Here is a 26,895-nt window from a genome sequence, read left to right as displayed (position 1 = left end):
TTTTTTTTTTTTTTTTTGTTTGTGAAAAGGAAGCAAAACTAACTGGCCTGAGTGTAAGAAGGGTCACTTGAACGGCATTTGAAGGCACTATCATTGTCACCTAATAATGCGTTGCAATGTCATCGAATTTCTTGCTATCCTTCATTTATTATTTTTGCAATTTCTCTTAAATTTCTAGTCTATATATGTTCATTCTTTGGTTTCGTAATAAAATTTAAAATTCTTTTACATTTTTTCTTCTATTATTTTAAAAAATGGTATATCGAGCAATTAAAAAAAATACTTTTTTCACCTAATTCACTTTTAAAATATCTTTTTAAACTTTTAAAACCACAAAAAGTCTATATGATCCATTGGAGTTTGAAAAGTCGGGTCGGTACACAACATAACACATTACTCATTATTTAGATATTAAATAATTTTTTCACTCTAAAAAATATTTTATCCAATAATTTTTTTTTAATATTCCCATCAAAATTTATTTTCAATATAATTTATTTTCCTAATTCCCTATGTAAATTAATTCTACTAATTTAGTGTGCATATACACTTATTCTCTGTTCTAATTATCTATTCTCTCACTAATCTTCCTCTTCACAAACCCTTTTCTTTCATAATTACTTTTGTGTCCATTATTTGCCAAATTATCTCATTTCTATAAATATTTGTTGAAAATTAGCACCAACTACAAAAATAATTAAGTAATCAAACAAAATAATGCACTTCTTAAATATTAATGCCAAAAATAAAATTTTTGAAATTATTATTTTAAAAAAAATAAGCCAAAATTTAAAAATAAAAAAATATTAAGCCTTTAAAGAAATTTATAAAATAAAATTCGAGGGAATGAACATAATTACTAAAAAAAACCAAAACAATTCTTATTAAAATAACTTTAATAAAGTTTTTAAATTTAGTTTTGTTTTACAAGTGTTTATATGTTCATAAATTTGTAAATTTTAATGTTTCTATGGACACCGACATTTAACTATAAAAATATTGACAGAATATTAAATTAAATTTAAGAAAAATATAAATACATTACTGTTTATAGTTGGGAGAATAATTCTTTTAATTAAGACGGAATTTAATACATTAATTTCGTTTTTTTTTTTTTTTTCATTCTTTACCACTTACCAAACGCCATGAGATTCAAAGCTCCACAGCCAAGCGCCACCACGAGCGCCGCCGTGGCTGGCTGGTTCCTGGTTGTGCCGGAGAAGTAATACCAACGGTTATTGGCATCGATCTGATACAGGTTACCGGGTACACCTGTTGTGTAAATAAACCTTGGAGGTGGTGGTGGAGACAGCGATGTATAAATAAACCTGGGGGGCGGTGGTGGAGGCGGCAGCGCTGGTTTGCAATTCGGCGGCGGCGGCAGTGGCGGCGGAGGAGGGAATTGTTTAACACATGGGTTGGAACAAGGGCATGATCCACATTTTATTTCGGAATTGGGATCTTGCGGATCGACCGGCAAGACGGGTTGGGAGTCGGCGAGGTGAAGGAAGAGGAAGAGAAACGAAAGGGACAGCGGAATGGCGGCGGAAGGCGCCATTTTCAGGCCGGAGAAGCTCTGAAATCGAAGAGGATTGAGTTTTGAAGAGAGAGAGAGTTTATGAGAAAGTGAGTGTTGGGCTGTTATTTGCTTATGTTAAGTGCATGGAAATGAGATGGGGGAAGGTGAAGGGCAATTTGGTCTTTTCACCTTTAATAATTTTAGGTCTATATCTGACGTGGGCGTCAGAGTATTGAGAGGACCTTTCCCTAGTACAAGAGGATTGGGAAGGACACGCCTTTGAGGTACCCGTTATCGTGTCCACGATAAACACTGAGTAGCTAGAGGAAATAATCACTTCAAGCATTTAAACAGGTAAGCTCACGTCACGTCAAGATAACGGCCTCTAATAAAAAGAAAAAGAAAAATAAGAATATTTGAAAGGGTATGACTTAAGAGAGACTCTTTCAAAAGGGTTTGCTATGGTCATTAGTTTAGATAGTGAATTGCATGTGGATGTTGTAAATGTGAGGGACCATTCCACTTTTTTCTTATTACCTTTTTTTAAATATTATGTACTATATTTCGTTTTAATATTTCTCCGTCAAATTACAGATTTAATCTCTCAACATTGAAATTTAAGTCGATTAATTAATTATTTTTAATTTTTCATCTATCTATAAAAAAATAAAATTATAAATAAATAAAATTTAAGAAAGTCTTGGAAATAACAAATTTGATATGCATTTGGGTATTCAATAGGTAAGAAAAAGTTTAGTAAACCAAAAGTGGAACAAATTCGGACAATAACTCCTCTTTATTGTGTTGAATATGTTCCCTTTGTGTTTAGTATCAATTTATTCTTTTTTTCCTTTTTTTTTTTTTATTTTAAAATTAATTTTCCACCCACAATTAAAATTAAAAGTAAGGGTCGATTTGGTTATCGATCCGACAAAGAAATTAGTTGTATTAATATTTTTTTTTATAATAGATTTAAGAATAAGTTTATTATTTATAAAAATGTCCATTTAACTCGTCTCGACTCCAATAAAAACAAATGAAGAATTTTGTATCTAATATTTTATTTTATGTTAAATTGTGAAATTATTGGGAAAATTTATTATTTTCTTATATGAATTAAAACTTAAAACTAGTAAGTATTAATTAAAAAGGCGTAATTTTGAGACAAAATTCATGCTTCTTCTCTAATATATTTAAAAATGATTTACATATAAATCATTTAGTAAAAATATTAGAGATTTAAAGAGTTATTATGAAGGGTTGATCATCTCTTTCCAGCTAATGAATCCCTTTGTCTCCTTTCATGTAAAGTGTTCACCATAACATATATTCTCCCATATTTGGATTATAATTTTAATATTATAAAAATAATCAACCCGTCCACAATGGGTAACACATCAATAACTGTCTTTTTTAAAGTCAATAATTAGATCTCTCATTTTAAAATTTTTAATTTTATTTAAATTAAATATAATTTACCAGAGTTAATCTAATTTTAAAAGTTATTGAAAATATGAGAAATTAAATTAGATTAAAATAAAATAAATTCCAAAACAAAATTGTATTTTAACTTTAAAAAATATCATGTCAAATAAATTTTATGTTCAATTTTTATCATAAATTTTTAATTTCAAATATTGCAATTTTTACTTCTTTTTCACTAAATTTTCAGCCTAATTAAAAAAATCAACAAAAATTCAAATCGGCCTTATAATATATATATATATATATATTATAATTAAATTAACTCACATAAAATGGGCAAAAAAAAAATTTAACTCATAATTTTAAATTGATAAAATTAAAAGCTTAGGTTAAAAATTAACTTTTTATTATATATTACCAATGTTAATACTCTATATTATGGGCAAGTTAATTTTAATATATATTTTTAAAATTTTATATTATTATAAAAATATGTTTTGAAAAAACAGAGGGGAAGAAGGAAGGAATCATATACCCAAATATGGAAGAAAAGCTATGGGTTCGATCCTCTTCTTTTCTAAAGGGAATGAAAGTGCCATTCTTTTATACTTACACGGATCTAATTCTTTCCTACTGTCTTACTTTTTATATTTTATGTGCCTAAAAATTAAATATTTTTGTATTTATAAATTATTTAGATTAATAATTTTTTTATAAGTCAATTTCGCATTGTTCCGTCTATAAATTTTCTCCGCATAAACAATTCAAACCATATAGGAAAAAAATAGTCATTGGTTATTTAGGTCTGAGTTTTTATTTATTTATTTATTTATTTATTAGATTAATAATTCATTAAATATTTCATATATTGATTTTTTATATATAAAAAAAGTACTTAATTATTGATATTAGAGGTTTTTAATTAAAATTGAAAGAATATATAATATAATGAATAAAATAATATGAAATTATTTAGACGTACGGTGTATAATTATAAAATTACTTAATGGACTTAATGGATGCAATAGATTTTTGCTTAAAACTTGGAGAAGATTACGGCTTCTAAAAAAAATAAATAATTATTATGAGAAAAGAATATAAACCAACTAAATTAAACAAAGATATTTAGAAGAAAAATATATATATATTATTATTATTATTGTAATTATTATTTGGGTTGAGGAAGCTCAGTGGCACTCGTTTTCTTCTCTAATTAACAAGCGACTCCTCAATCCACCTTCTTTCGGAGTCTAGCGTTTTTGCTAGCACACCATCTTGTGTCCACTCACTTCACAGCTCAACCTCAGGCGAAGATCATCGCTAACAAATATTGTCCTAGGATTTGTCTCAAGTTTTTTAAAACACGTCTAAAGAATCTATATCCTTACCAAAAAAAAAATGTTTCTATGTGACATCTCACAATGATTCAAATAAATATTAAAAAAAGTCGTATGGACACAAGACATATGTTAAAACTCGTATTAAAATTAATGATGACATAATTCAAATCAATATTAAAAAATAAATATAAGTCGTGTACACCAGACACATGTTAAGACTCATATTAAAATTAATGATGACATGATTCAAATAAATATTAAAAAATAAATATGTACACAAGACACCTGTAAAGACTCATATTAAAATGAATGATGACGTGATTCAAATAAATATTAAAAAAAGTCGATAAATATTAAAAAAAAAAGTCATATGTACACAAGACACATATCAAGACTCATATTAAAATTAATGATGACATGACCAATTTTACTGATGTAGCATAACGAGTGATTCAGCTATAAACACAACATCAACACAGGGTATATTGTATAAAAAAATATAATCAAATACGGTATTAATAATAAGTGTCTTTACTATATATTTTATCCTCACTCGCGTATTTTTTTAAAAGATAAATTAATTATTTTAAGTTTTTGTTAGCTATTCATTAGCATATAAATTAATTACTATAAATTAATAATGTTAGACGAACACGACTCTTCATCATAGTATGATATTGTCCACTTTAAGCATAAACTCTGATGGCTTTGCTTCAAATTTTCCAAAAGGTCGTGTATTCTTTTATTATAAACCCCATTACCTAAATTAACGAATTATTATAAATCCATCTAAATGGGACACTTTCATCCAACAAATAATACTATCAATATACAAAACACTACTATGATTTCTTATATATATATACACACACACAAATAAAAGTTGGAATAGATAACAGAATTCCTCTATATATTTTATTTTTTTAAGCGCCCATAGACAGGAATTTCATTAGCTGCGTATTCTCTCAAATAGGAACCGCATTAGACACCGACGGGTAAACGACGGTGACCGGATGCGCCATGATACGGCGGCCCTTGTGGTGGCGGAAGCAATAAACCAGAGCTCCCACTGGCCACTCTACAACCGCCGCCACCGCGAACGCCAAGAACCCCAGGGTCGGCCCCACCACCTTGCACCTGCACGGATTGCGGTGGGTTCCACATTCGACGCAGACCGGAACGCCGATTCCGACAGCCATTCGCCCGTATTAGTCACCGGAGCACGACGGAGTATAACGAAGAAGAAGAAGAAGAAGAAGAAGTATATGAAAATGGATTATTAGGTTGATTGTGTGTGGATGTCGGAACTCGTCGGGGTTTGGAAGATTATTTATAGGGCGGAGTTTCATGGAGTTCGTCTGGGAATTGGGGATTTTTTTAATTGACACGTGGCGAACTAGCCGCGACATTGTTGGACACGTGTCGTTTAAGGGTAAAGTAGTACAGCTATGTCGGTGTTACATCTGGATGTTTCTTAAAAAGAGATATTAGGGAGAACAGGCCCAACCCACGTTCCAAATGGGTCGATGGCAGGCCCATTCTGTTGAACTGAACCGTCTTTTTTTTTTTTTTTTTTTTTTTGTAATTCTTGAAATTAAAAAAATAAATATATTCAGCGCTAATGTAATAATAAATTTATAAATTTGACTCAAATAGCTTCTTAATTTTTTAATAAAAATTTTAAATAAATTAAATTTGACATTTAATAATTTATTAAATACAAAATAAAATTAAAAGTTAGTAATTTATTAAATACAAGTTTCACTTTTTAGATTTTAAAGATTTGTTGAATAAGGTCAAACTTGTAATTTAATATATTTTTTTTTATCGTAAAAGTTATATTCTTCCAAGTTTGAATTTAATAGTTAATTGAGTATTTAAAATTTAGGGTAAAAATAAATTTTCAATACAAATTTAAATCATGCAACTTTTTTATTTTTATCTATTTTTATTTATTTATTTTCCACATAAATATAGAAATTCATTTTTATCCCAAAATATAATTTTTAATTGGAAAATTTTCTCAAATATTGTAATCATACGTAAAAATATGAAATTAAAATACTGTAACATTTTTATTTTACCAGATAACTTAGAATTTTCTATAAAAAAAAAAGTACAAATTTATTTTTCCTAATTAGTAAAATATTCAGAGTTATCCAAATATATGAAATTGTTATTATTATTAAAATTGCATGGTATACGTGGAATGCACATGCAACATGTGGAACCCACATAGTGATTTACCAATTTAACCTCCAGTTTGACGGGCAGAGCATTGGTCAGTGGCATTTCCGTAATTTTATTCATCCCTCTAACCTCCTATAAATTCTTGCCAGTTGCCACCGTCATCATTTTCCACCTCCCTTTTCCTCCGTCCGTTGCTATTGTGTATTAACTTCCAGTTTCAGTTTCTTCCATTTTGCGAAAATATTTCTCTGAACTTGCATTCTCTTGTTTGACGCATTCTGATTCATAGAACTGAAAATGTCGCCGCCGATCCTCTCGTTAGCTTTGCCGTCGGCAACTGGTCGAGTTCTCAGTATTCAGTCTCACACTGTTCAGGTTTGTTCAATAGTTTACGACGGTTGCGAATGATTTGAAAGAAATCAATATAAACTCGAAATTTAGCTTGTTTTGATTGCCTCCATTCGGCTTCTGCAGAAGTTTTCTTCAGTTTTCTTGCGAATTTGTGTCGTAACACTCGGATGTTTTTGTTAGAAGTTTTGCGTTTCGGAGAGGGCTGGCTTTTGTAGTTAGCATGTTTGTTTTCTTGTAAATTTTTCTTAGGAGAGGAAAATTCAATGTTACTTATGTGCCGTGTATTTCTGCGGATTGTTTGTTGATACAAGGTCTTAGTATTGTTCTTGATTGGCTTTATTTTCCGTGCTATTAGTTTTACTTCAGTGGATTGTTCTCTTGTGCTCTGCCGTAGGGATACGTTGGGAACAAATCAGCTGTTTTCCCTCTCCAATTATTGGGCTATGATGTGGATCCAATAAATTCCGTGCACTTCTCAAACCACACAGGCAAGCTGATTCTATTTCTTCACTCAAATGGTCTAAGAACAATGAGGCCTAATATACGGTGCGATGCCTTATGTCTAGTATGCATAAGTTGTGGTTAGATTTTGTAGTGTTAGTGAAAGTGGATTATGGTTCCTTGTGAAAATAAAACAGGATATCCGACTTTCAAGGGCCAAGTTTTGAATGGAGAACAATTATGGGACTTAATTGAAGGCCTTGAAGAAAATGAATTGTTGTACTATACTCATCTGTTAACAGGTACTCTAGTTTTTTATTAAATGGCTTTTGGTGTCCAGTATAATTTGGCAACTTTACAATATAAGGTTTTACCAATGAATTGCATGTTGCTATATTATAACGAGGCAGAACTGAAGAAATATGTTTGCTAGGAAAGTAGAATTATGCTAAACTATTGGCAGCTTTATATGTAAAGTTCCTGCAGTAATTTACATACCGTAGAATTGGTTATTTTTATGTTCAGATAATGTGAGTTTTATTTTAATATGTACTTATCGATTTTGCAGGTTATATTGGTTCTGTTTCTTTTCTCAACACAGTGTTAAAAGTTGTTGATAAGCTTCGCTCAGCGAACCCTAAGCTAATATATGGTCAGTTAAATTCATATTCTTTATGCTTCATATCATTCTCCAAAATCATATAATATGTTTTGGTAAATGTTTTTTGTTTTTTGTTTGAGTTCTTGGTAGCCTAGAACTAGTGGTCTGCGAGGATAATGTTTTCTGCAGAAGAAGGAAAAAAACCCTGGAAGGATAATAATTTTCTAACGCATTTTTGCTCGCAAGGGACAATCTTGGTCATTGATTTATTCATTATATTTGAATCCCATAACTTATGCCCCATTACAGTAAGAGTAAATGCTCTCGAGAGAATTGAGAAAATGATGTGCAACTCTTGTGTGGATATGTACTTTTTAGTATGGATGAAATATATTTTGACAAGAAACAGAATCTTTGTGGTTTATCATGTGGAAATTTTTTTGGGATTAATTTGTGAAACAAGTGTCTTTTTCCAGTATGTGATCCAGTGATGGGTGATGAAGGGAAGCTATATGTTCCTCAAGAACTGGTATCTGTATACCGCGAGAAGGTGAGAAATCCAGTTCATTCTGGCCCCAGGTGGTGCTTGATAGCTCAATCATTTAATCTTGACATGAGTTAGATTTTTCCTTTCATGTACGTTGTTCCTTGATTGGCCCCACCTATTGAACTTTTCCGTATCCACGTGTGTTGGAAGTCCATTTTAAACTGAAATTCCGTATCCATGCGTGTTGCAAGTTAACAGTCATTTGAGCATCTGCCCTTTATATTTCCTTTTTCATGTTCTTGTGAGTCTGATTCCTGGCTAGGTTGTCCCGGTGGCTTCAATGTTGACTCCTAATCAATTTGAAGCTGAACAATTGACTGGGTTAAGGTAATTTAACTCGTATATGGTCATGATAAATTTACTGTGCTAATGTTTTGTTTACTGACCTATATATATCGAAAGTGTATGATATCACGTTTACTTTTGAATCATAAAATTACACTGCAAACTGGTATGGTTGGAAGTGGAGACTGGGATGCGTAATCTTTTTCATTAATCAAAATTTTATTAGACATCCTTTATTGAGTTCTTCTGATTTGTCCTATCAATCTTAATATTTTGAATTTCTGCATGTAATTTTGTATAGCAATTAGCCGTTTTTCTTTGAAACTCTATAATTTGTTATTTAAGTGAACCTCAATTTGTCTGACTGGGCAGTAATTAGTACTACAGCATCCCTTTTTTCCTTGTTCAGATAGTGGTCTTTAAGAAGCCTTGCTTTTTTCAGGATCCAATCTGAAAGAGATGGCAGGGAAGCTTGTAACATTCTTCATGCCGCAGGACCTGCAAGGGTAAGAACTATGAATGTCTCTAATAGCCTGTTGAGATATTGACGTGCATAGGTATTTCTTATTTAAGCGGTGCTTTAGTAGTCAAGTATCATGAAGTAGAGACAGTGGGGAGGTAAATGAAATCTTGTAGGAGTGATTCTCTTAAATGCGAATCTCACGTTCCTTACTTATTTAGAGAAAAGGGAGATGGTAATTGATGCATCATAATCATAGTTTGGCAGTATGGATTGGATCATGCAACGAAATAGCTGGGGTCCTGCACAAGATAATAACTTCGTAAGATATAATCACCGAGTGAGTTACGGATTTAGTTTGGAAGTACTTTAAAACATCTTTTGTTTTTCAGGTTCTTCCGGGCATTGTGTTGAGACAAAATTTCAGATAGTAGGTGCTTATCTTTTTAAGAATTACCGCTGTAGTCCTATTTACTTCAGGCGGTTATAACTTCTCCTGGCATTGCATACCTAGCTGTCAAACCGTGTTACACTTTGGAAAATTTAACTCTAATTCCTTCAACAAACATAAACACGACCCTTTCTGTTGTTGTCAACCTTTTTTGTAAATGTCATACATCATTTTAAATGTTATTTCCTGTGTTGTAAGTAACTCCGCAATCTAATGAAAAAATCTTGATAAACATCTCAGGTTGTGATTACAAGCATAAATATGAAGGGTAAACTTCTTCTCATTGGCAGCCATCAGAAGAATGAGGTGAATTTTTGCACTTTATATTGAATTAAGTTCTTTTGGATTGAGATCTGAGTCATTTGGTGCATTCTTTGAATCTTGCCAAGCTCTAAGAAAAATTGTTTCATTGCCCTTCAGATTTTTTTGTAAGAGCCCAAGAAAACTAATTTACCACAAACATTATTCTGTGGAAATTCAACAGATTGCCGGGTTAGAATGGCAAATAGACTTCATCATTATCACTGTCTGAGTGTTCCTGAATAAACTGATGTACCAATCGTACGCTACTTTCCTAAGTCACTTGTGCTTATGATGCTATACAGCATTCAAATGGCTGCCTTTGCTTCTTGGAACAACAATCTAAAGTGCATCTGACTTCCCTCAGTAGTAATAAAATTTCCTTTTTCACAAATTCTTCTCAACTAAGATAGAGAGTTGACACGACTTTAGAAGTTGAGCAAGTATAACTGATATTTGAAAGGGCAATACTTTATTTCCATCCATCGGAGATACATTATTGGCATGTGGATAGTTCCGGAAACTCCTGTCAACGTCCTGAACTGAAAATTCAACGATCAACTCAAAAGAGAATGTCGTGTTCTTAGGATAGCAGCCGTTTCTGAAATTGTGAAGTTTGAGCTTAGAAAAGAAGTTGCAACACTTCATTCGAGGCACCCAAGATGCATCATCACAGTAGGGTTAGTCTTCCTTCTTCAAGCTGCACCGACCCCGTTCTATTCTTTTAGACCTTTATTCACCGTTGAGGATTGGATGATTGTTATTCAGAGATGGCTCCTTTGTCTTCCATGATGATTGGATATAATAATAATAGAAAAAAAAACCCATGAAAATTTATAACTTTTCACTCACAATGGATGCTTGTGGAGGGTTTTGTTGATTATGCAATAATCGACCCTAAGAGAAGTTGGTATGATGGAAGTTCTTACTGAAGTGAAGGTAAACTATACAGGCCTTATTCCCTTCCTTCCACTTCATCCTCCTTATTGTCTCTTACACTACAACTTTCTGCAATGCAAATCGGTTGATTATAAGGTTGCCGGCATGCGTGCCTCCTTTACTTGGGAAGCAGTAGTTAATGTCGGTAATGAAAAACTTGGCCTTTTTTTTTTTTTTTTTTTTTTTTTTTGTTATGTGAAGAAAAAAAACTGATTTATCTATTTATTCTTTGATTCCTTGCATTTATATACGACACATTTTTAGCTTAGGGTACGCTACACCAATATTGGGAGCTTTTGTGGTATTTATATTTTTATTATGTTTGGCTTGCGTGCACATGATTTAATTGCAGCAATTAAACACTGATGTCCCAGGGCCAGGCTCCTGAACAATTTAAGATCGTGATTCCCATGATCCCTGCATATTTCACTGTAAGAAAATCTCTCATCTAATTTCATATGCGATGTTTATCTCTAACTTTTTCGAACTGAAATTGCTGTAAAAAAGAAACTATTGTTCTATCTAAACAATGCATGGAGAGCTAGTGCGTCTGTGGATTATCAACTTATGGAAAAATAAAAGTTTACCGTAAGTAATGGGCTCAGGCAAGTCATTTTTCATAATGTATAGGAAAAGTGAAACCTCTAAGATTTAGTGCTTCTTGTTCCGAGTATCTATTCAAGCTCTTGAAATGAACATTTAAGAATCTTGCTACATCGGTTCCCTTCGTTTTCAAAAAAAAAAAAATATATATATATATAGAACTTTAAGATATTTTTACACTATTTTTCCAAGTCCCCAATCTGTTGGCAATATTTGAGAGTGGTAATTCAAGTACTATAACATGCTGAATCCCCACTTTGAGGTAAGTGTATATATTGGGTGGAGTGTTGTTAGGAACCTTAGTGGGACATGTCATGGTTGTTTAAAAATAGACAAACTAGATATAAGGGAAAGATTGTGGTGATAGACTTCGTGGGGCATGTTCGTCATTAGCTGGAGAATTTGTAAGGTAAAGTTTATCTTAAGATAAACTTATAGTCCTCTACATTTGCGTTCAAGTTACGTTAGTTATGCTATTTTGTAGGCAGAATCTCTCTCTCTCTCTCAAGAAATGGTAATAAAGTACTAGGAAGCTGTTCTCAGAAATGCCTGAAACCGTTTGGCCCCATCCTGAATCATATGCTGTTAGATTGATACATCTTCTAAATGCATTTGTAGGGAACTGGAGATCTTACGACTGCACTTCTGCTTGGTTGGAGCAATGTAAAGCCCCTAACCTAAAATTTATTGAAAACAGCCAACATTTGTTCCCAGTATCGCTTTCATTAAGTAATATTTCATTATGTTTCCAGAAATACCCTGAACACCTTGATTTGGCGGCAGAACTTGCAGTGTCAAGTTTGCAGGTCTTTCTCCTCCTCTGTTTGTTTTATTTCCAAAATTATTTGTTTTTCAGAATTCACTCTAGAAGTAGGAATACCGGTGATTATTCACGTGCATTGTATAATTTCAGTGTCACCATTGGAGTGGAAATTTAAAATCGATAAGCGTATGCATTTTACCTACTTGAAAAATGAGTCTATTGTATTTCGCTCTAAACCAATTTGTGTTATAGTGCTATTCTCCTCTTTATCATACCTAACGATTCAAATTTGTGTATTGTGCATGGTTTGCAGGCGGTTCTGCACAGAACAATGAATGATTACATAAGTGCAGGACACGATCCCAAATCGAGTAGTTTGGAAATTCGATTGATTCAAAGCCAAGATGAGATTCGTAACCCACAAGTCAAACTCAAAGCTGAAAAATACGATTGAATTGGTGATTCGTTTCGAATATCTTTCTAGGTGTATTGAAAGATGGGCTTGAACAGCTTTATTTTAGTTCCTTAGCCCCCCAAAAATTGAAGGTAAAATAATAGTTGTACTGAAAACCTGGTTTTAAGTTCACTCTCTAAAAGCTTGGGGATGAAGGGATTAAGGTTTGGAAGTAGTTTACACATTCCGCCCCTACATTTACTTACATAATTGAACCCTCTTTTAATTGCATATCATTTTAGGGTAAAATACACTTTAAGATTTTGAAAACTCCTTTAAGGTAATTAATTTCTACTTGGACCTTCTAGGTTTTAAAAAATAACAAATTTGATCTTCCAAAGTTTGAATTTCATTTTCAATTAGTTCATGAAGTTTGAAAATGGTTACATAATTTGTGTTAATAAAAAACAATAATAATACTAGATTTTGTTGGTATGTATTTTTTTAATGAGTTGACTTTTATTTAATTGTAAATTAACTTTACGTCTTATAGGGTTTTTTCCGTTTAGTTCCAAGTAAATTGCACATCCCTTAATTTTCCAAGATTAAGGTAAAAACTAAAGTTTTGATGTAGAAAGTGTTATTAGAAAATTTATTTACTTCTAATAATAATGCCAAAATTCTTTCCTAAAATGACTAATAAATAAAGCCTTTAAATATTTATTTACTAATAAAGTAAGTTCAGTGTCTATCAACGACAACACTAAAACAGGTACTTCTCCACAAAGACACATAAGCTAACTGTAACAAAAACAAAATTTACCAAAGTTCAAAAATGGTCCAAATAACACAAAAACAGTTCAATTACAAACGACATTAGATGCTGAAACTTATTCGCTTGAAAATCCTTAAAGCAGAATAATCGAACCTTTCAAGCCTGTCTGATTGGTTTGAGAGTGCAAGATTTCCACCATCATCCCTCCTTCAGATCAATATTTTCTTATGCAGACAATGTTTTCTTTTCAGTTACCTTGATGTCAACTCCATGGAAACCAAGCATCTTGTTTAAGGCACCAATGTAGGCCTTCACACTTGATACAACTATGTCCATCCCTGCTCCGATACCACTGCAACGATAAAAACCTATCACTAGATGTACAGTTAATAGATATACTGTAGCTAAATAGCATGAAGAGAAGAATATCAGAAGTCACAGAGTTTACTTTTAACTTGATATTGGGTTAGTCCTATTTATTGTAATCAGTAAGCATTTGAATCAGCTTGCATACATTTTGACTAATCTCGCATATATTTTTGACTGATATCACGGGACAACCACCTAAACCTTCCACTACAACAATTGGTAACAGATAATACTTGTAGGGTTTTAGATCCAAAGTAGATACAACCATAGTTTTGAACCTCTTCTCTTGATATAGATTGGTTAACATTCCATTTATCCATTTTCTTTTAGTTTGTTAGTATCTAATGGAAGAGAAAGATTGTCATCTGTCATGGCAGCATGCAACATGCAGCTTTAATGAACCTGACCTTTCTTTCTTTTTATTGGTTAAGTTTTTTATTCTGTCGTCTTTTCTACTTATCGATCTTTCGTCCGACCCTTTCGTTCTCTTCCTTTTAGTTATGCTTCATTCTTCTGTTCTTTTTGTTCTTATTCTTAAAGCTTCTGGGTTCATTCTTGTTCTTCATCTTTGAACTATTACATTTATTCTCCAAACTCTTCCATTTTTCATGTTAATAGGGTTCTTCATCGCCCATGCTAATAGGCGCTCGCCTGACTTCATGGCAATAGTACAAAAAAGCAACAAATGACGCACCAAGGCACTCGCCTTGGAGACTTGTATAGGGCGAAGACTTCACCTTGCCTCTTGTCATATGCGAGCACCTGGGCTCGCCTATAACAACACTGACTATATTTTAAAATAGGTTATATATGTTTAATGTTAATTAGATATGCCTTAACTAGTTAATCAACACACTCATGTTGTTGGCCTAAGGCATGATACTTAGAAAAAAGTTAGATGAAGAATTATCACCTAAAGAAGAAACGCAGAATTTTTTTCCAACGTCTTATAAATGTGAAGATATTATTAGAAAATTTCCACTCTATAGTACGCTGATTTCTCTTCTAAATTAGTCAGCTTTAAGCATCATACCATGTTAGCGTAGGTTATTAAAATGGGAATGGTATAATTCAATTTTTTTTAGAATAATAGAGACAAATGAAAAAAACACTTAAGCATTAGGCACTAAAATATATATTTATACTTAAAAATATGCATGCATCGTGATTTGTGCCTAATTTTTACCTAAATGTTCGTTGAACTGATTCTCCCGTCGATGCATGAGTAGCTGTGTAACTTTTTTCCCCTCTTATTAGAACACGGGTCGTGGCAATTGCATCGATACCTTCAGTGACAGCAGTCATTGAATACTCGAGAAGTGTTGCTGGTTCCTGCATCCAGGAAAATGACACCTCTCCACTGTCACATTCACTCAAGAACGATACACCTAACCAGCAAACATTTTATGGCAAGCAAAAAAAGAGAGTTTTATTTTTAGTTTATGAAAAAAAATGTGGTGAAAAAGGCAACACCACAGTCCGTAATTCGGGAATAGCATAAAACTAGATAATAGATATGCAGGAAAGGATTTGAAAGCCTGGCTATCGATCATGATGACTTTTTATGTTATATCCGCCAAATATCATGGCACCACCAATAGGCTCACATCTGAAACTATTCAGATGACAACAAATAGGCTTTACGTGATGTTTTGGATTAGAATTTTCATGCATTTAGCAACTAACTCATTTGCTAAATCCTGGTCACATGTTTTTTTGTGCCCTTGAAAACAATTATCTGAAATATCCTAATTTTACTTCACTAGGAAATCATCCTGAAGATGTATTCTAGATGTAAAGTTCCACTTTATCTCAAACCTTAACAATGAGATCCACAGCCTTGTAAGCTGAATCTACAGGGCCCGTTCCAACAGCACAAGCAATGTGCTCTTCCCCATCAGCATCAAGGAGTTTAACTGTAGCAGTGGAAAGACCAAGAGTTCCACAAGTGACCTGCATTTGAGGTGTTGTTAAATAATGCTATATGTGTATCACAAAATAGTTCAAAACAACTTTCAGAATCTGAAGATCAATTACAAAATTTAAACAACCTGCAAATCTAGCAGCTTCCAAAGAACAATTGGTTGAAAAACTTCATCAGATACCAACGCTCGAATATCAGCATCTGTAACTCTCTGGAAAGTAAAAAATAAAGTAGAGCAAAAGATTTAGAACAAAAAGTTTGACAATTAGGAATCAAGGAATGAAATAATATGAAAAACTTCCTTATGCAGTAGTTATTTATGTTCTTGAAACAGGTCAAAGTAGAATCCCAATTGGTATGTGCTACTCTACCCTGCGCAGGTAGCAGGTAGGGAATAGCTTAGCAAAAGAGAGAGGTACAAAATTTTGAGTCACCTTCTTTTGTTCAGCTACTGCTTTGAAACGCCAAAATACGTTATCGAGTTTCTCATTGTCAAGTTCATAACCAAGCTGAAAAGACAAAAAAACAACATTTGCCTAAAGTCAGAAAGGATGATATAATATGGAAAGGTTACCTAAACATTGAGCTTGGAGATCCAAATTTACCTCCACAAGTCGACTTTTAAGGGCATGTCGTCCACTGTAAAAGTAGTCACAATGAACCATGTTATTGAGGTAGTATACTTTGAACAATATACAAAAAGTGAAATACATAAACATAGAAAGTCAATCCTGTAATGTTGTAAAAAAATAATCGTGGGCTAACACTACAAAAGAACGGCAATAGATGTTTCTCATTTCCTCTGTGCCAGAAAAACTACTTTAGCTCCCTTGGTACCGCTGCATCACTGAACCCACCTATAGGATGATTTACGGAAAAAAGAAGATCAAATTTTTCAATATCCATTCAAATCTTCTTAAACTTAATCTAACCTTGAACAGAAAAATGCCTCACAAATTATGCATTTTCTGACAAAATAGCTTCTTCAATCTCCTCTCTTCTATTCTTAAGCAATGACTTACTACAATGTCCAACGTTACTAAGATCCTCTAGGTGGACCAAAGGAATCTCAACAAAGAGGTTTCAGGTGCTGCAAAAGGGTACACTCTTACAGACCCTCTTGAACAGTAAGTCCGTAAACGCAAAAGCTAAGTTCAATGAAAAAGAACATATCATCCTTGGAACAAGTCAGAACGTGCAAGAAATCTGCCAGAAACTAAATATTACAAGTTACTTTATTAGATGATTAATTTATAGTATGAAAGAAAATGGGCGAGGATATTGAGGGTTTCAACAAGATAAGAAAAGTAATATATTCAGGACAGCAAAGAAGAGGACAAGATAACTCAGTTGAAGTTCCATTAGATGCTGAAGGACCAATTCATTAAGAAAGAGGGTGAGGATAGTCTGTCACAAGAGAATCTCAGGGATAGACTACTCTGTTGCAGGATTTGTATGATTTTGGACATGAATGAATAGAATCCTTTTAGGTTATCATGTTTTCTTGCATACTGGATTCTAATCCTTTTAGGTGAGGTAAATACCGTTGGCCTCCACAAAGCACAAGTACTTTATTCTGGAAAAGTGTCCGAGTTTTTCATGACACTTGAAATGAAACTGAAGCAGACTAGGCACATAGAGAAAACCTTCACTGAGAGAAAATGCTGAAAAGAATTTTTATGTAAACTCTAAAGTTTTAATTATTAAATAAAGCATAGATGCTAGACCATATCAGTTACAAAACAAAGTACATACGCTAAGAAACCTAGAGAGAACAGAAAAGAAATGCACGAGTATACCACATGTATAAAGTGAAAATGCCAAACCCTAAAAGGCATAATTGCAAGGTGCCCATGATTAAGGAGTTTGCCTCCTATGAGGCAACGTGCACTCGGTATGCTATGGTACACGCCCGATTTCTTTGGATATTTCCAAAATTTCCCTTTTTTGTTCACAAAAGGATGAAAGTTGCTTCAAAGCATATAATATTTTTAATCGATCTCTTATGTAAAGCCCACCCTGATCTCATTATTATGAATTTCGTGTCTTTTTATAATTCATGCTGACACATGCATGGAGAGATGGGGAAGGGGAGACAAAGGAGGCAGGAAGTGAAATTTAATCAAGAAAAAGACAACATTGTCCTTTTCCATAAATCAACATGGCATACCTAAGTTTTCCTAGAACAATACCAGCATCATTGGATCGTTCATAGCCAATGTCTTCAGGGGCTATGATTTCATAAGTACCTTTATGCTTAAGCATTCCATCCTGCGTAAAAAAAAAAAAAAAAAAAAAAAAAAAAGCAATATTTAAGATACAATTGGATCCTCACAAACAGGACAAACAACCACCCGCATGACTCACAAATAAAATAATAATAAGAAGAAGAAGAAGAATTAAAAATATAGAAATAAGAGTCAATCAACATCCTCATAATGAACTTTAAAGCAAGACCATGCATCAAAATAGATCAAAAGAGTACTCCATTTTTATAAGAGAACTTAACAGCTGCATAACAATCACAGTAACTCCCCAATAATTAACGACAAACAACCAGTCCTTTTTAAAAACAATAATATACATTCCACGGCCTCAAAATACCCAACGACTCAAGCACAAGAATAATGGAGGAAAAGAAAAAACTACAAGATACAACCAGCTACACCTTGTATTTAACTGCACTTTCTGATGTAGAGGAAATGACTCAAGGTACAGGCGTAGCCAGACTATCTTCTAAAGGGCTCAGCTTCAAAGAAACAGGTAACTTTTCTTACAAAAGGATAGAAATTATGACACATGGGACACTGCTTTCTTTTTTCCTCTTGGGAGGGTTTAAGAGAAGGTTTCTCACACTCCTAATTCCACCATATTGAGGAGAATTCAGTACAATCATCACTGCCTGGTAGGGAACAATCATCTTCCATTACCATCCTTTTAGTACCTTTGCTTCTGAATTTGATTGTCTAAAACGATTTTTTTTTTTTCCACTTAACTCACATGGAAAGAGGAAGTGATGGGAAAAAAAGATAATTGTTTGCTATAAATGTGTTTAGAACAATAAACACCGGTGCTACTTCCTTGAGGCTTTTGTTTTCTTCTGGGGTTTTTGCCTTCCACTTATTGTTTCTAGGTTCTGGAGCAGCGTTTACTGTATCTGGTGAAGAGTTTTACTTGGTTATCTCATGGTTTCAGGCTCTTTGTTCGCCTCCTAGTTGTTTTCCTTGTTGGAGTTTGGATTCCCAGTGTTCTTAGCCTTTTGGTTCTTGCTGCTGCCTCGAAGTTCTGTTGTTGTCGCTTTTTAGTTCTGGCTTTTAGAGCGGTTTTGGATAGCTGTTTCTAACATTGTGCCTGGTTTTCTTTGATTTTCTTTATGGACCACTGGATTGTTTTGTTTTGCTCATTAATTTACTTATTTTTTACCCTCTCTCTGTTTCTTTGACCCAAGTCTCTTTTCATTTCATTAATGAAAAATTCCATTTCTTGTTCAAAGAAAAAAAGAACGCTGGTGCTAGAATCAGGTCATAGTCAACAATAGAGTACATTGGGCAGCTATCTCATCACGATAGGTTTTGAAAGATAAATATGACAACATATCAGAAATAGTCGGACATTAATATAAAAACCTTGCATATAAAAATCCAACAAGACTAACCTGGTGGATGCCACTTTCATGAGCAAAAGCATTAGCTCCGACAATAGCCTTGTGTGGCTGTACGTTCAAACCAGTGTACTCTTCTACCTAAGGAATAAATTTGTCAATGAGAGGCCTTTAAGGAATAAACTTGTCTAGCTTTCAAGGAAAGTTTTTGTATTTTGAAAAAAAAGAAAAAAACAAAATGAAAAGAATAGTATAAAAAATTAACTTTAAGGAAATTTTTCGGGAAGCATTTTTCTAAGAAAAATAATTACCATCTTGCTGGTCAAAAAGATATGTCTCGAGTTAATTCCAGTATGAAGACCTCCAAGCACATGCTCTCCACGACATTGTAAGGCCATTACCACCTGAAGATATTAAAAGATGGTTTCAAAAACAACAAAAAGAATAGCTCTTTTCATATATGCCATTAAGAAGTCTATGCAAACAGATGATCTCAAACAATACAACAGCAATGTGCATGGAGTAACATGTAAAATGAAATATATAAACACCCTAATTTCTCTGGATTTAAGATTTATCCTCTTTTGTATATAAGAAATTTTGTATTGTACAATGACGGATAGACTATTTGTCACTGGATAGATCCACAAAAAAAAAAAAAAAAAAAAAACTTTAGCACAACAAAGTTAAACAACTAAAATAACCTAAAGGGTTCAGGAAAGGATACTTTCAGCAAGAGAAACTCCAAGTTGTTCTGTGCTAGATGATGTGCTTTTTTAAACCAGAAGTGAAATTTTGAGCTTTAAGAAACTTTAATTTTTCCATAAAACAGAAACCTGCCAGCCATTAACTCTCATAGAATCCCACCAATTCTTAAGGTTTGAGAAGAAATCAAGATGATCCAACCAAATATTTTCAATTTTAAAGGAGGCTCGTTCTTGCCAATTGAAGCTAGTAGAGGGAAATGGTCTAAAGTTGGCCAAGAAAGTTTCATTAGGGATATCATCTCCTTCTAAGCCCCATTCCAATCACTAGTAATGAAGAATCTTTCTATTCTAGTTGAAATAGGCCTTTCTCGACCATTGAACCAAGTAAATTCACCATTTTTCATCAAAATATCCATAAGCTCAAGGGCATCAATAAGCCCCTTGAACTTCCTCATGCTTCTGGTCACCCTCCCTCCACTAAACTTTCAAACAGCCATCTAGCAACATTGAAATTACCTCCACACCATTTATCGCAAACCCCAGCTATGTCAACATTTCTTGTCAAAAATCATTTCTACCAACCGGCATGGGAATACAAAAGACCCTTGTAACCCAACCATTTAAAAAGTTGTTAAAAGTAAAAGAAATAGAAACAAAGAAGAAACCAACAATGGAATCAAAGACAAAGATACTATCCTCTTTCCACATAACCACTACTCCCCACCCGAAGAACCATCAACATCAAGGGCCACCCGACCTATCCTCCTCAAACTCTAGATGAACTTCACCAATCTTCTACTTGAATAATTTAACTTAGTCTCTTCATAACTTTTTTGAGAGTAGCTTCCAGCCCTCTCACAATTTTGGAGACGATCTTCATGGAGAACCTCAAGGCCATGCTTACTCCTATCTTCCTCATTTTCTTGGTTCTCTTTGCTATCTTGTTCATTTTCCCAAGTGCGCAGCAAATTCTTCATAATCTCCGTCTTTTTTTTTTTTTTTTTTTTGCTAATTGAACTACCATTTTGAGTTATTAGCTTTTGTGGGAATTGGGCAAATGCACATCTTCCATTTCTACAAGGATTTTACCATATTTCCCTTTTTCAGTAGATGAAAGACGGATGAAAGTATATTATCTCAACGTTTCTAAAATGGGCAACTGTTATCATTGTTCGATTCGGAAACAAGGGATCTGGTATCTATGGGTTACTCATTAAAGCTAGATGATTACTTGTTACTGCGTTTGCCACCTTCCTTTTTGTCATCCTCTTGAGTGTCACTAAAACAAGCATAAAAATTTTCTAGGGTCTTCACTCAACAAGGCATCATGGTCATTCACCTTATCATCTTAACATGTTAGATTGCATTGAGGCTTGTGTAGAAGTCAAGGGGAATTTGCGTGATTTTCTTCGTACTTCAATAGAATTCAAGAGTAAAAAAGGGGAACATGTTTATTAGATTTGGTGATGTTACTGCCTTAGATCTTCCAAATATCATTAATGTAGCCCTCTCCTTGAAAGACTTTTCCAATTCTCTAGACCTATATCATTTACATCAAGTTATGGAAGATGAAAGAAATTTTAACATGAATGATAATGTAACTAATCATCCACCATCTTTAGTTCTAGAGAATAAGGCGCTTGAAGTCATTGAGATAGGGATGGGTGTTTTTCTGCCTTTAGAGATTCATTAGTTCTCCCTTTGAGGTGTCCATTAAAGCTCTCCAGTCTTCCAATCTCGTCTGTTAAAGAGATTTAAATTGTTGCATTGCTACTTATATCCCTTATACAATACTCAGAGAAGTGAACCGATCATTTCCTCTCAAACACCCATTGAGTATAAATCTATGATCTGGATCCTAATGTAGTTGAAGAAAATTGTTCATGTCTCTTAGTCTCCACTGTAAAACAAGGGAGTAGTCAAAACTTATCAACATTATTTCCATCAAGGCATTCAATCCCTTCTAGTAGCCATAAAGTTCTATCCTCATAAGGTACATTTTAGTTCAATTTTCTGGTTCTAAAGAGATTAGAAACAGAGGAGAATAGCAAGAAACAAAATATATTTCTTTCTAAAACTTATGTTGCTCTCATCCCTTATAAAGTCTCAATCACAATTAATTCTCAACAATGTAACCCATAAATGTCCATAGTCCAATAAAAAATAGTGAAGATAAATGCATGAACAAACTTTATGAAATAAGTATAACATATTGGTTAGATCAATCATGCTAAGTTGCATTGCAAATCATCCTCACTCTTCATAAAATGAAAGTATAAATTAGAATAAATAAAATAATAGTATATTGTAGAATAAATGAAATAACTTGCCTCCTCAAGTGAAGCATTTCCAGCTCTCTCACCAATTCCATTAATTGTGACCTCAACTTGCCTTGCACCTGCACATGCCCCCTGCAAAGAGATGAGAAGAATCATACATAATTTACTTAAGGTTCGAGATGAGGTCAAATCAGCATTTAGATAATTCACACAGAAATCCATTTTGTCTTGCAATTTGCTAATTCATGGAGAGGCTGAAGAAGTTCGTAATCCATAATTTGTTTGCTTTCGGTAATGATTACAGAAAGGCTTCAACAATTTAGACTAAGATCAAGCCAAAAAAAAAAAACGTATATCTTATCCCTTCTTCATAATTTACAATGCAAACTATCACTATCAAGCATATCTATCCATGAAATATGATATTAGTATACATTCATCATCACGTTTACACCTTGTTTCCTTTTTTACCCTATATTTTTTAAGTGGTGTGTCACTATGTCCATGTCCTATATAGCATGTCTCGTAGTGTTAGAAGTATGTTATTCATTCCTTGTTACCATCTTATTATCTTCAGATGCTTCCCAAATTAAAGGACCAGATAAATACATAGGATCAACAAGGAAGAAAAAGTCATTACTTACTGCTACTGTGTTGGCAGTTGCAAGTCCAAGATCATTCTGGCAGTGTGTTGAAATGATAACATTTTCAATGCCAGGAGTATTAGATTTTATATCAGCAATCAACTTGCCAAATTCAAATGGCATTGTATAACCCACAGTATCTGGTATGTTGAGAGTAGTTGCCCCAGCCTTTATCACTTCCCCCAGAATTTGATAAAGGAACTCTCTGTCAGATCTGATAAACCACAACATAAAAAAGAAAAATGTTTTATCAACTAAAAAGACCAGCAATTGATGTTAAACAATGATTGATGGCCAAAGATATCGAAAACCTCCATAGTGAAGGTGCCCTATGAAGGATCTGCTCCAAACAAGACAAGGATGGGGATAGACATTGGTCAGAGACTGTACAATAAACAATATGTCCGATCCACACAAATAATAATAAAATTTCCCTCACTAAACAATTCTAAATATCGGTGGAAAGGGAAACCATACAAATGCATTTCAAATTGATGTTATGATAGAGCGAACAGGATGCTATACTCTAATTCTCAAGAAGCACTTTAGACATTGGGATCACTGGTTAAGTTTGTGTAACGGGAGGTAAATAAGTCAAACCTATAGAGTATATGAGTTTGCTAATCAAAACTAAAGATTTTCTAATTATTAGCTATGTAGATAAAATTACATAAGTTAAGCATGGGAAACTGCTACCAACTTTTGTATACACAATTTAAAATTTTATACTCATACACAAGGCGGAAACAAGTTGCACAAATTCACACTTCACAACTTCCAAGATAAATCTAAGCTTATTAACTATTTAATCCAAATATCCATTATGATGGAGAGTTTTTTAATCCAAGGAGCATGCAGAGTCGACTTACTCTCTGGATCAATTCGATGAAACAAAAAATTTAAGAATGCATGCAACTTGAGATCAAGATCAAACCTCCCAGCATCCTCAGGGCTGAACTCAACATCATCACAACCCAAACTTCGTGCAAACTGCACCATATTTCGAGCAATTTCAATCACTTGCTCCCTCGTCTTTCTCAGCTTATGTTCCATATGAATTTCGCTCGTTGCAATAAAGGTATGTATCCGCGGTCTCTTGGAGTACTTCACAGCCTCCCATGCAGTTCGAATATCCTTCTCATTACACCTCGAGAGACCACAAATAACAGGCACGTACCCGTCCGCATCGACAGCATTTCCGACCTCTTTGGCAATCATCTTGACTGCCTCAAAGTCTTCCTTCGAGGCAGCAGGGAATCCAGCCTCAATTATGTCGACGCCAAGCTTGGCGAGCTGACGAGCAATATCAAGCTTCTCTTTAGCAGTGAGAGAGGCACCCGGAGACTGCTCGCCATCCCGGAGAGTAGTATCAAATATGCGAACATATGAAGAGTCAGGAATACGATTAGGAATGTACGACGGACGTCTAATTGATGATTTCGATTCAGAATTCAAAACTACGCGTTCTGTCTGACAGCAGTAAACGCGAGATACATGGTCCGTCGCCGTCCTAAAGGACAGTGAACGTGAAGGATTCTTAAGAGCCTGCAAATTCCGACTATAAATCCGATGACGGGCAGAAAACTGAGAGTTCGGTTGCCGAACAAGAAACTGATTCGGTCTCGACAATGCTGCCGGCATGGCCATCGTAAAAACAAAAACCGCAAATCAAATAAAACAGAAACACACTACCAGAACAAACTAGCTTCACCTCCTCTTTATTGCACAATCTCGCAACCGTCTGAGAAAATTTGACAAAGCAATTAATCCGCAATGATGGACGAACGTAGAATACTTACAGGCGAACTCCAGCGGGCATTTCTGGGAACTTTTCAAGAGGGAAATGTGGACAGAATGAAAGTCCGTTTAGATTGTCAGAATGACGAGCATGGAGGAGCAAGTACAGAGGGAATCGATGGCCGATTGATGAACCCTGGAAGGCTGAAGGAGAAGGCGGCAGGCATGCATCACACAGTTTTCTAAAGCTCGACGTTTAGGGTATTATATAAATGCTGGCTTACTTCAATTTGTCATAGAAGGACTGACTGATCTCTCTTTGACCCTTTTTTATATTTTTATATATTTCTTATTTTATTTTTATTCCTTTTTTATTTTTTTTATTTTTTTATTTTGTCCAACTGCCTTCCAACTTGCAAAGACTAAATTATTTAACAATTAACATGAAAATGATTTTTGAAATTGTAATATTTTTTTTAAGACCATGATTTGACCGTTTTTGAATAAATTTACAGTAATTATAATAAAATAATAAAATTTGTAGTTTTTTAATAATTCATATTACTACATGTGCAAATTCAACAAATTAAATTAAAAAACGCAATCAGTAATTCGAATATTTAGTATATAACATGTGAAAATAAAATATAAAGTATAATATTATAGTGTTGATAAAGGGGATTTAAGAGTTCATAGTTAGCTTTTGGAAGATACTGGAAAAAGGAAATAATAAATGTTTTTTTCTTTTTTAATAATTAGCAAATAGAAGGATTTTAGTTTAAGACATGGAAAGTTAGTTATTTTTTTAATTTATTTTCTTTTATTTTCCATATATATTAGCGATATAAAAGCACCGTAATTTATTAAAACATTCAAAATATTAAAAAAAAATATTTTAAAAAAAACTTCCATTGATAATTAATTTATAAATTTAAAAGAAATAACAAAAAAAAATTATTTCTTTACTTTATGTGCCACCTTTACCTTCTTTTTTTTTAAAAAAAAAAATTATTCCAGCTTTATGCTCTAGTGAACATAAAAATAAATAATAAATAATAAAATTGGTAGAGTATTTGTGAAAATCTGAAAAAGACAATGGAGGATATATTATATTCTATGTTCATTCTTATTTTTATTTTTTTTTAAATCAGAAAATAGAAAGAAAAGTAATGTATAGAACAAATGCCTAAAAATCCCATAAGAAATGCATTCAACACCTAAGATTTTTTCTTAAAAAAAAAAGAGGAAAATAGTATAATTTATTCAATAAATGCCTGAGAAGCTTATTTTATTTATTCCATTTTCATGGCCATAAAAGAAAAAAAAACTACCCTAACATAAGCATCCATGGTCGAGAAATCAAGCCTCTCTCTCGTAATTACCCGACCACGAGTAGCTAAAAAAATGAGGAGAAGGTGGTGGGGGAGTGTCTTTCTTTCATTTTTAGTTTTGTTTGGATGATGAAAATCTCATATTTGCTAGTTTAAAGAATGATCATGAGTTTATAATAAAATAATATTATCTCCATTGGTGCGAGACCTTTTGGAGAAACCCAAAGCAAAGCCATGAAAGTTTATGCTCGAAGTGGACAATATCATACTATTGTGGAGAGTCGTGTTCGTCTAACAAGTTTTACGTTTTTTCAAAGCAATTAGAGTAGAAAATAGAGATTCGACTCCAAAATTGACCACCATAAAGATATTTATTGTTGATTCATTCATGATGTCCCTCTAAATATAAACACAACACCTTAGGCTAACGAAGTTGAAAATAGGGCTTTGACTTGTGAATTGAATTCCATCGACGAATTTACTGGCTTCAATTCAAAAATAGGTCCTTGAATCTTAAATTGATCCAATTAAAGAATTACCATTTGTTCATCTATGGTGCGGCCAAATCTTACGTAAAAGGAGTGAATATTTTCAATGTTGTGTGATTTTCATGAACATACATATGCACGAGACCTCGGTACAAAACACTAGTTTAATATATAACATTTTACCATACATAATCCATGTACTTTGATTCTCACCACTTAACATACACTTAAAAAAAAAACATGATTTAATTAATTTAAATACAAAATCATTGCAATTAATATAATCTTAAACAAATAATTTTGGGATTGAGAAGTTGATTTGGGTGTTTATAAATTATAAGGCTTAGTTAAAAAAATTAAGCTTGATTTTGATGAGATTTTTTTTTATTATAAATATCAATTTGTCGGAAAATTAAAATATTTCCTCAAGA

The 26,895-nt window shown here is 33.2% G+C and overlaps 3 protein-coding genes across 4 annotated transcripts; 1 reads left to right on the top strand and 2 right to left on the bottom strand.

Moving 5' to 3' along the window:
* Positions 1–5,173: 5,173 nt before the first annotated feature.
* LOC111442190 lies at positions 5,174–5,598 on the bottom strand. The gene has a single exon (XM_023079485.1). It carries the CDS (start codon positions 5,481–5,483, stop codon positions 5,250–5,252), a length of 234 nt encoding a protein of 77 aa, XP_022935253.1. The 5' UTR covers positions 5,484–5,598; the 3' UTR covers positions 5,174–5,249.
* A 1,046-nt stretch (positions 5,599–6,644) lies between these two features.
* LOC111442422 (pyridoxal kinase-like) lies at positions 6,645–12,853 on the top strand. The gene is made up of 12 exons (XM_023079832.1): positions 6,645–6,849; positions 7,220–7,313; positions 7,464–7,568; positions 7,835–7,918; positions 8,344–8,417; positions 8,677–8,741; positions 9,142–9,205; positions 9,851–9,916; positions 11,224–11,280; positions 12,071–12,115; positions 12,205–12,258; positions 12,529–12,853. Exons 1-12 carry the CDS (start codon positions 6,772–6,774, stop codon positions 12,667–12,669), a joined length of 927 nt encoding a protein of 308 aa, XP_022935600.1. The 5' UTR covers positions 6,645–6,771; the 3' UTR covers positions 12,670–12,853.
* A 453-nt stretch (positions 12,854–13,306) lies between these two features.
* LOC111441856 (2-isopropylmalate synthase 2, chloroplastic-like) lies at positions 13,307–24,932 on the bottom strand. Of its 2 annotated transcripts, XM_023079017.1 has the most exons (13): positions 24,588–24,932; positions 23,843–24,556; positions 22,909–23,122; positions 22,316–22,396; positions 19,590–19,682; positions 19,333–19,419; positions 17,848–17,948; positions 16,283–16,316; positions 16,112–16,186; positions 15,805–15,888; positions 15,572–15,706; positions 14,940–15,085; positions 13,307–13,736 (listed from the first exon to the last, which is right to left on the bottom strand). In XM_023079017.1, exons 2-13 carry the CDS (start codon positions 24,553–24,555, stop codon positions 13,610–13,612), a joined length of 1,890 nt encoding a protein of 629 aa, XP_022934785.1. In that variant the 5' UTR covers position 24,556; positions 24,588–24,932; the 3' UTR covers positions 13,307–13,609. The 2 variants fall into 2 exon arrangements, with proteins under 2 accessions (XP_022934785.1, XP_022934784.1); XM_023079016.1 differs by having other exon boundaries at positions 23,843–24,931.
* Positions 24,933–26,895: the final 1,963 nt, after the last annotated feature.

The sequence above is a fragment of the Cucurbita moschata genome, unplaced genomic scaffold (assembly GCF_002738365.1).
Source record: "Cucurbita moschata cultivar Rifu unplaced genomic scaffold, Cmos_1.0 Cmo_Scf00004, whole genome shotgun sequence".
Lineage (NCBI taxonomy): Eukaryota > Viridiplantae > Streptophyta > Magnoliopsida > Cucurbitales > Cucurbitaceae > Cucurbita > Cucurbita moschata.
This window is presented reverse-complemented; position numbering and strand designations above follow the sequence as displayed.

Excerpts from the sequence above, each read along its gene's own strand:
- LOC111442190 (XM_023079485.1), bottom strand. The coding sequence starts at position 5,483 with ATGGCTGTCGGAATCGGCGTTCCGGTCTGCGTCGAATGTGGAACCCAC.
- LOC111442422 (XM_023079832.1), top strand. The coding sequence starts at position 6,772 with ATGTCGCCGCCGATCCTCTCGTTAGCTTTGCCGTCGGCAACTGGTCGA. Across the intron at positions 7,919-8,343 it reads GAACCCTAAGCTAATATATG|TATGTGATCCAGTGATGGGT; the intron begins GTCAGTTAAATT and ends GTCTTTTTCCAG. Across the intron at positions 12,116-12,204 it reads TTCTGCTTGGTTGGAGCAAT|AAATACCCTGAACACCTTGA; the intron begins GTAAAGCCCCTA and ends TTATGTTTCCAG.
- LOC111441856 (XM_023079017.1), bottom strand. The coding sequence starts at position 24,555 with ATGGCCATGCCGGCAGCATTGTCGAGACCGAATCAGTTTCTTGTTCGG. Across the intron at positions 19,420-19,589 it reads TCTTTTTGACCAGCAAGATG|GTAGAAGAGTACACTGGTTT; the intron begins GTAATTATTTTT and ends TTTATTCCTTAG. Across the intron at positions 17,949-19,332 it reads ATGAAAGTGGCATCCACCAG|GATGGAATGCTTAAGCATAA; the intron begins GTTAGTCTTGTT and ends TTTTTTACGCAG.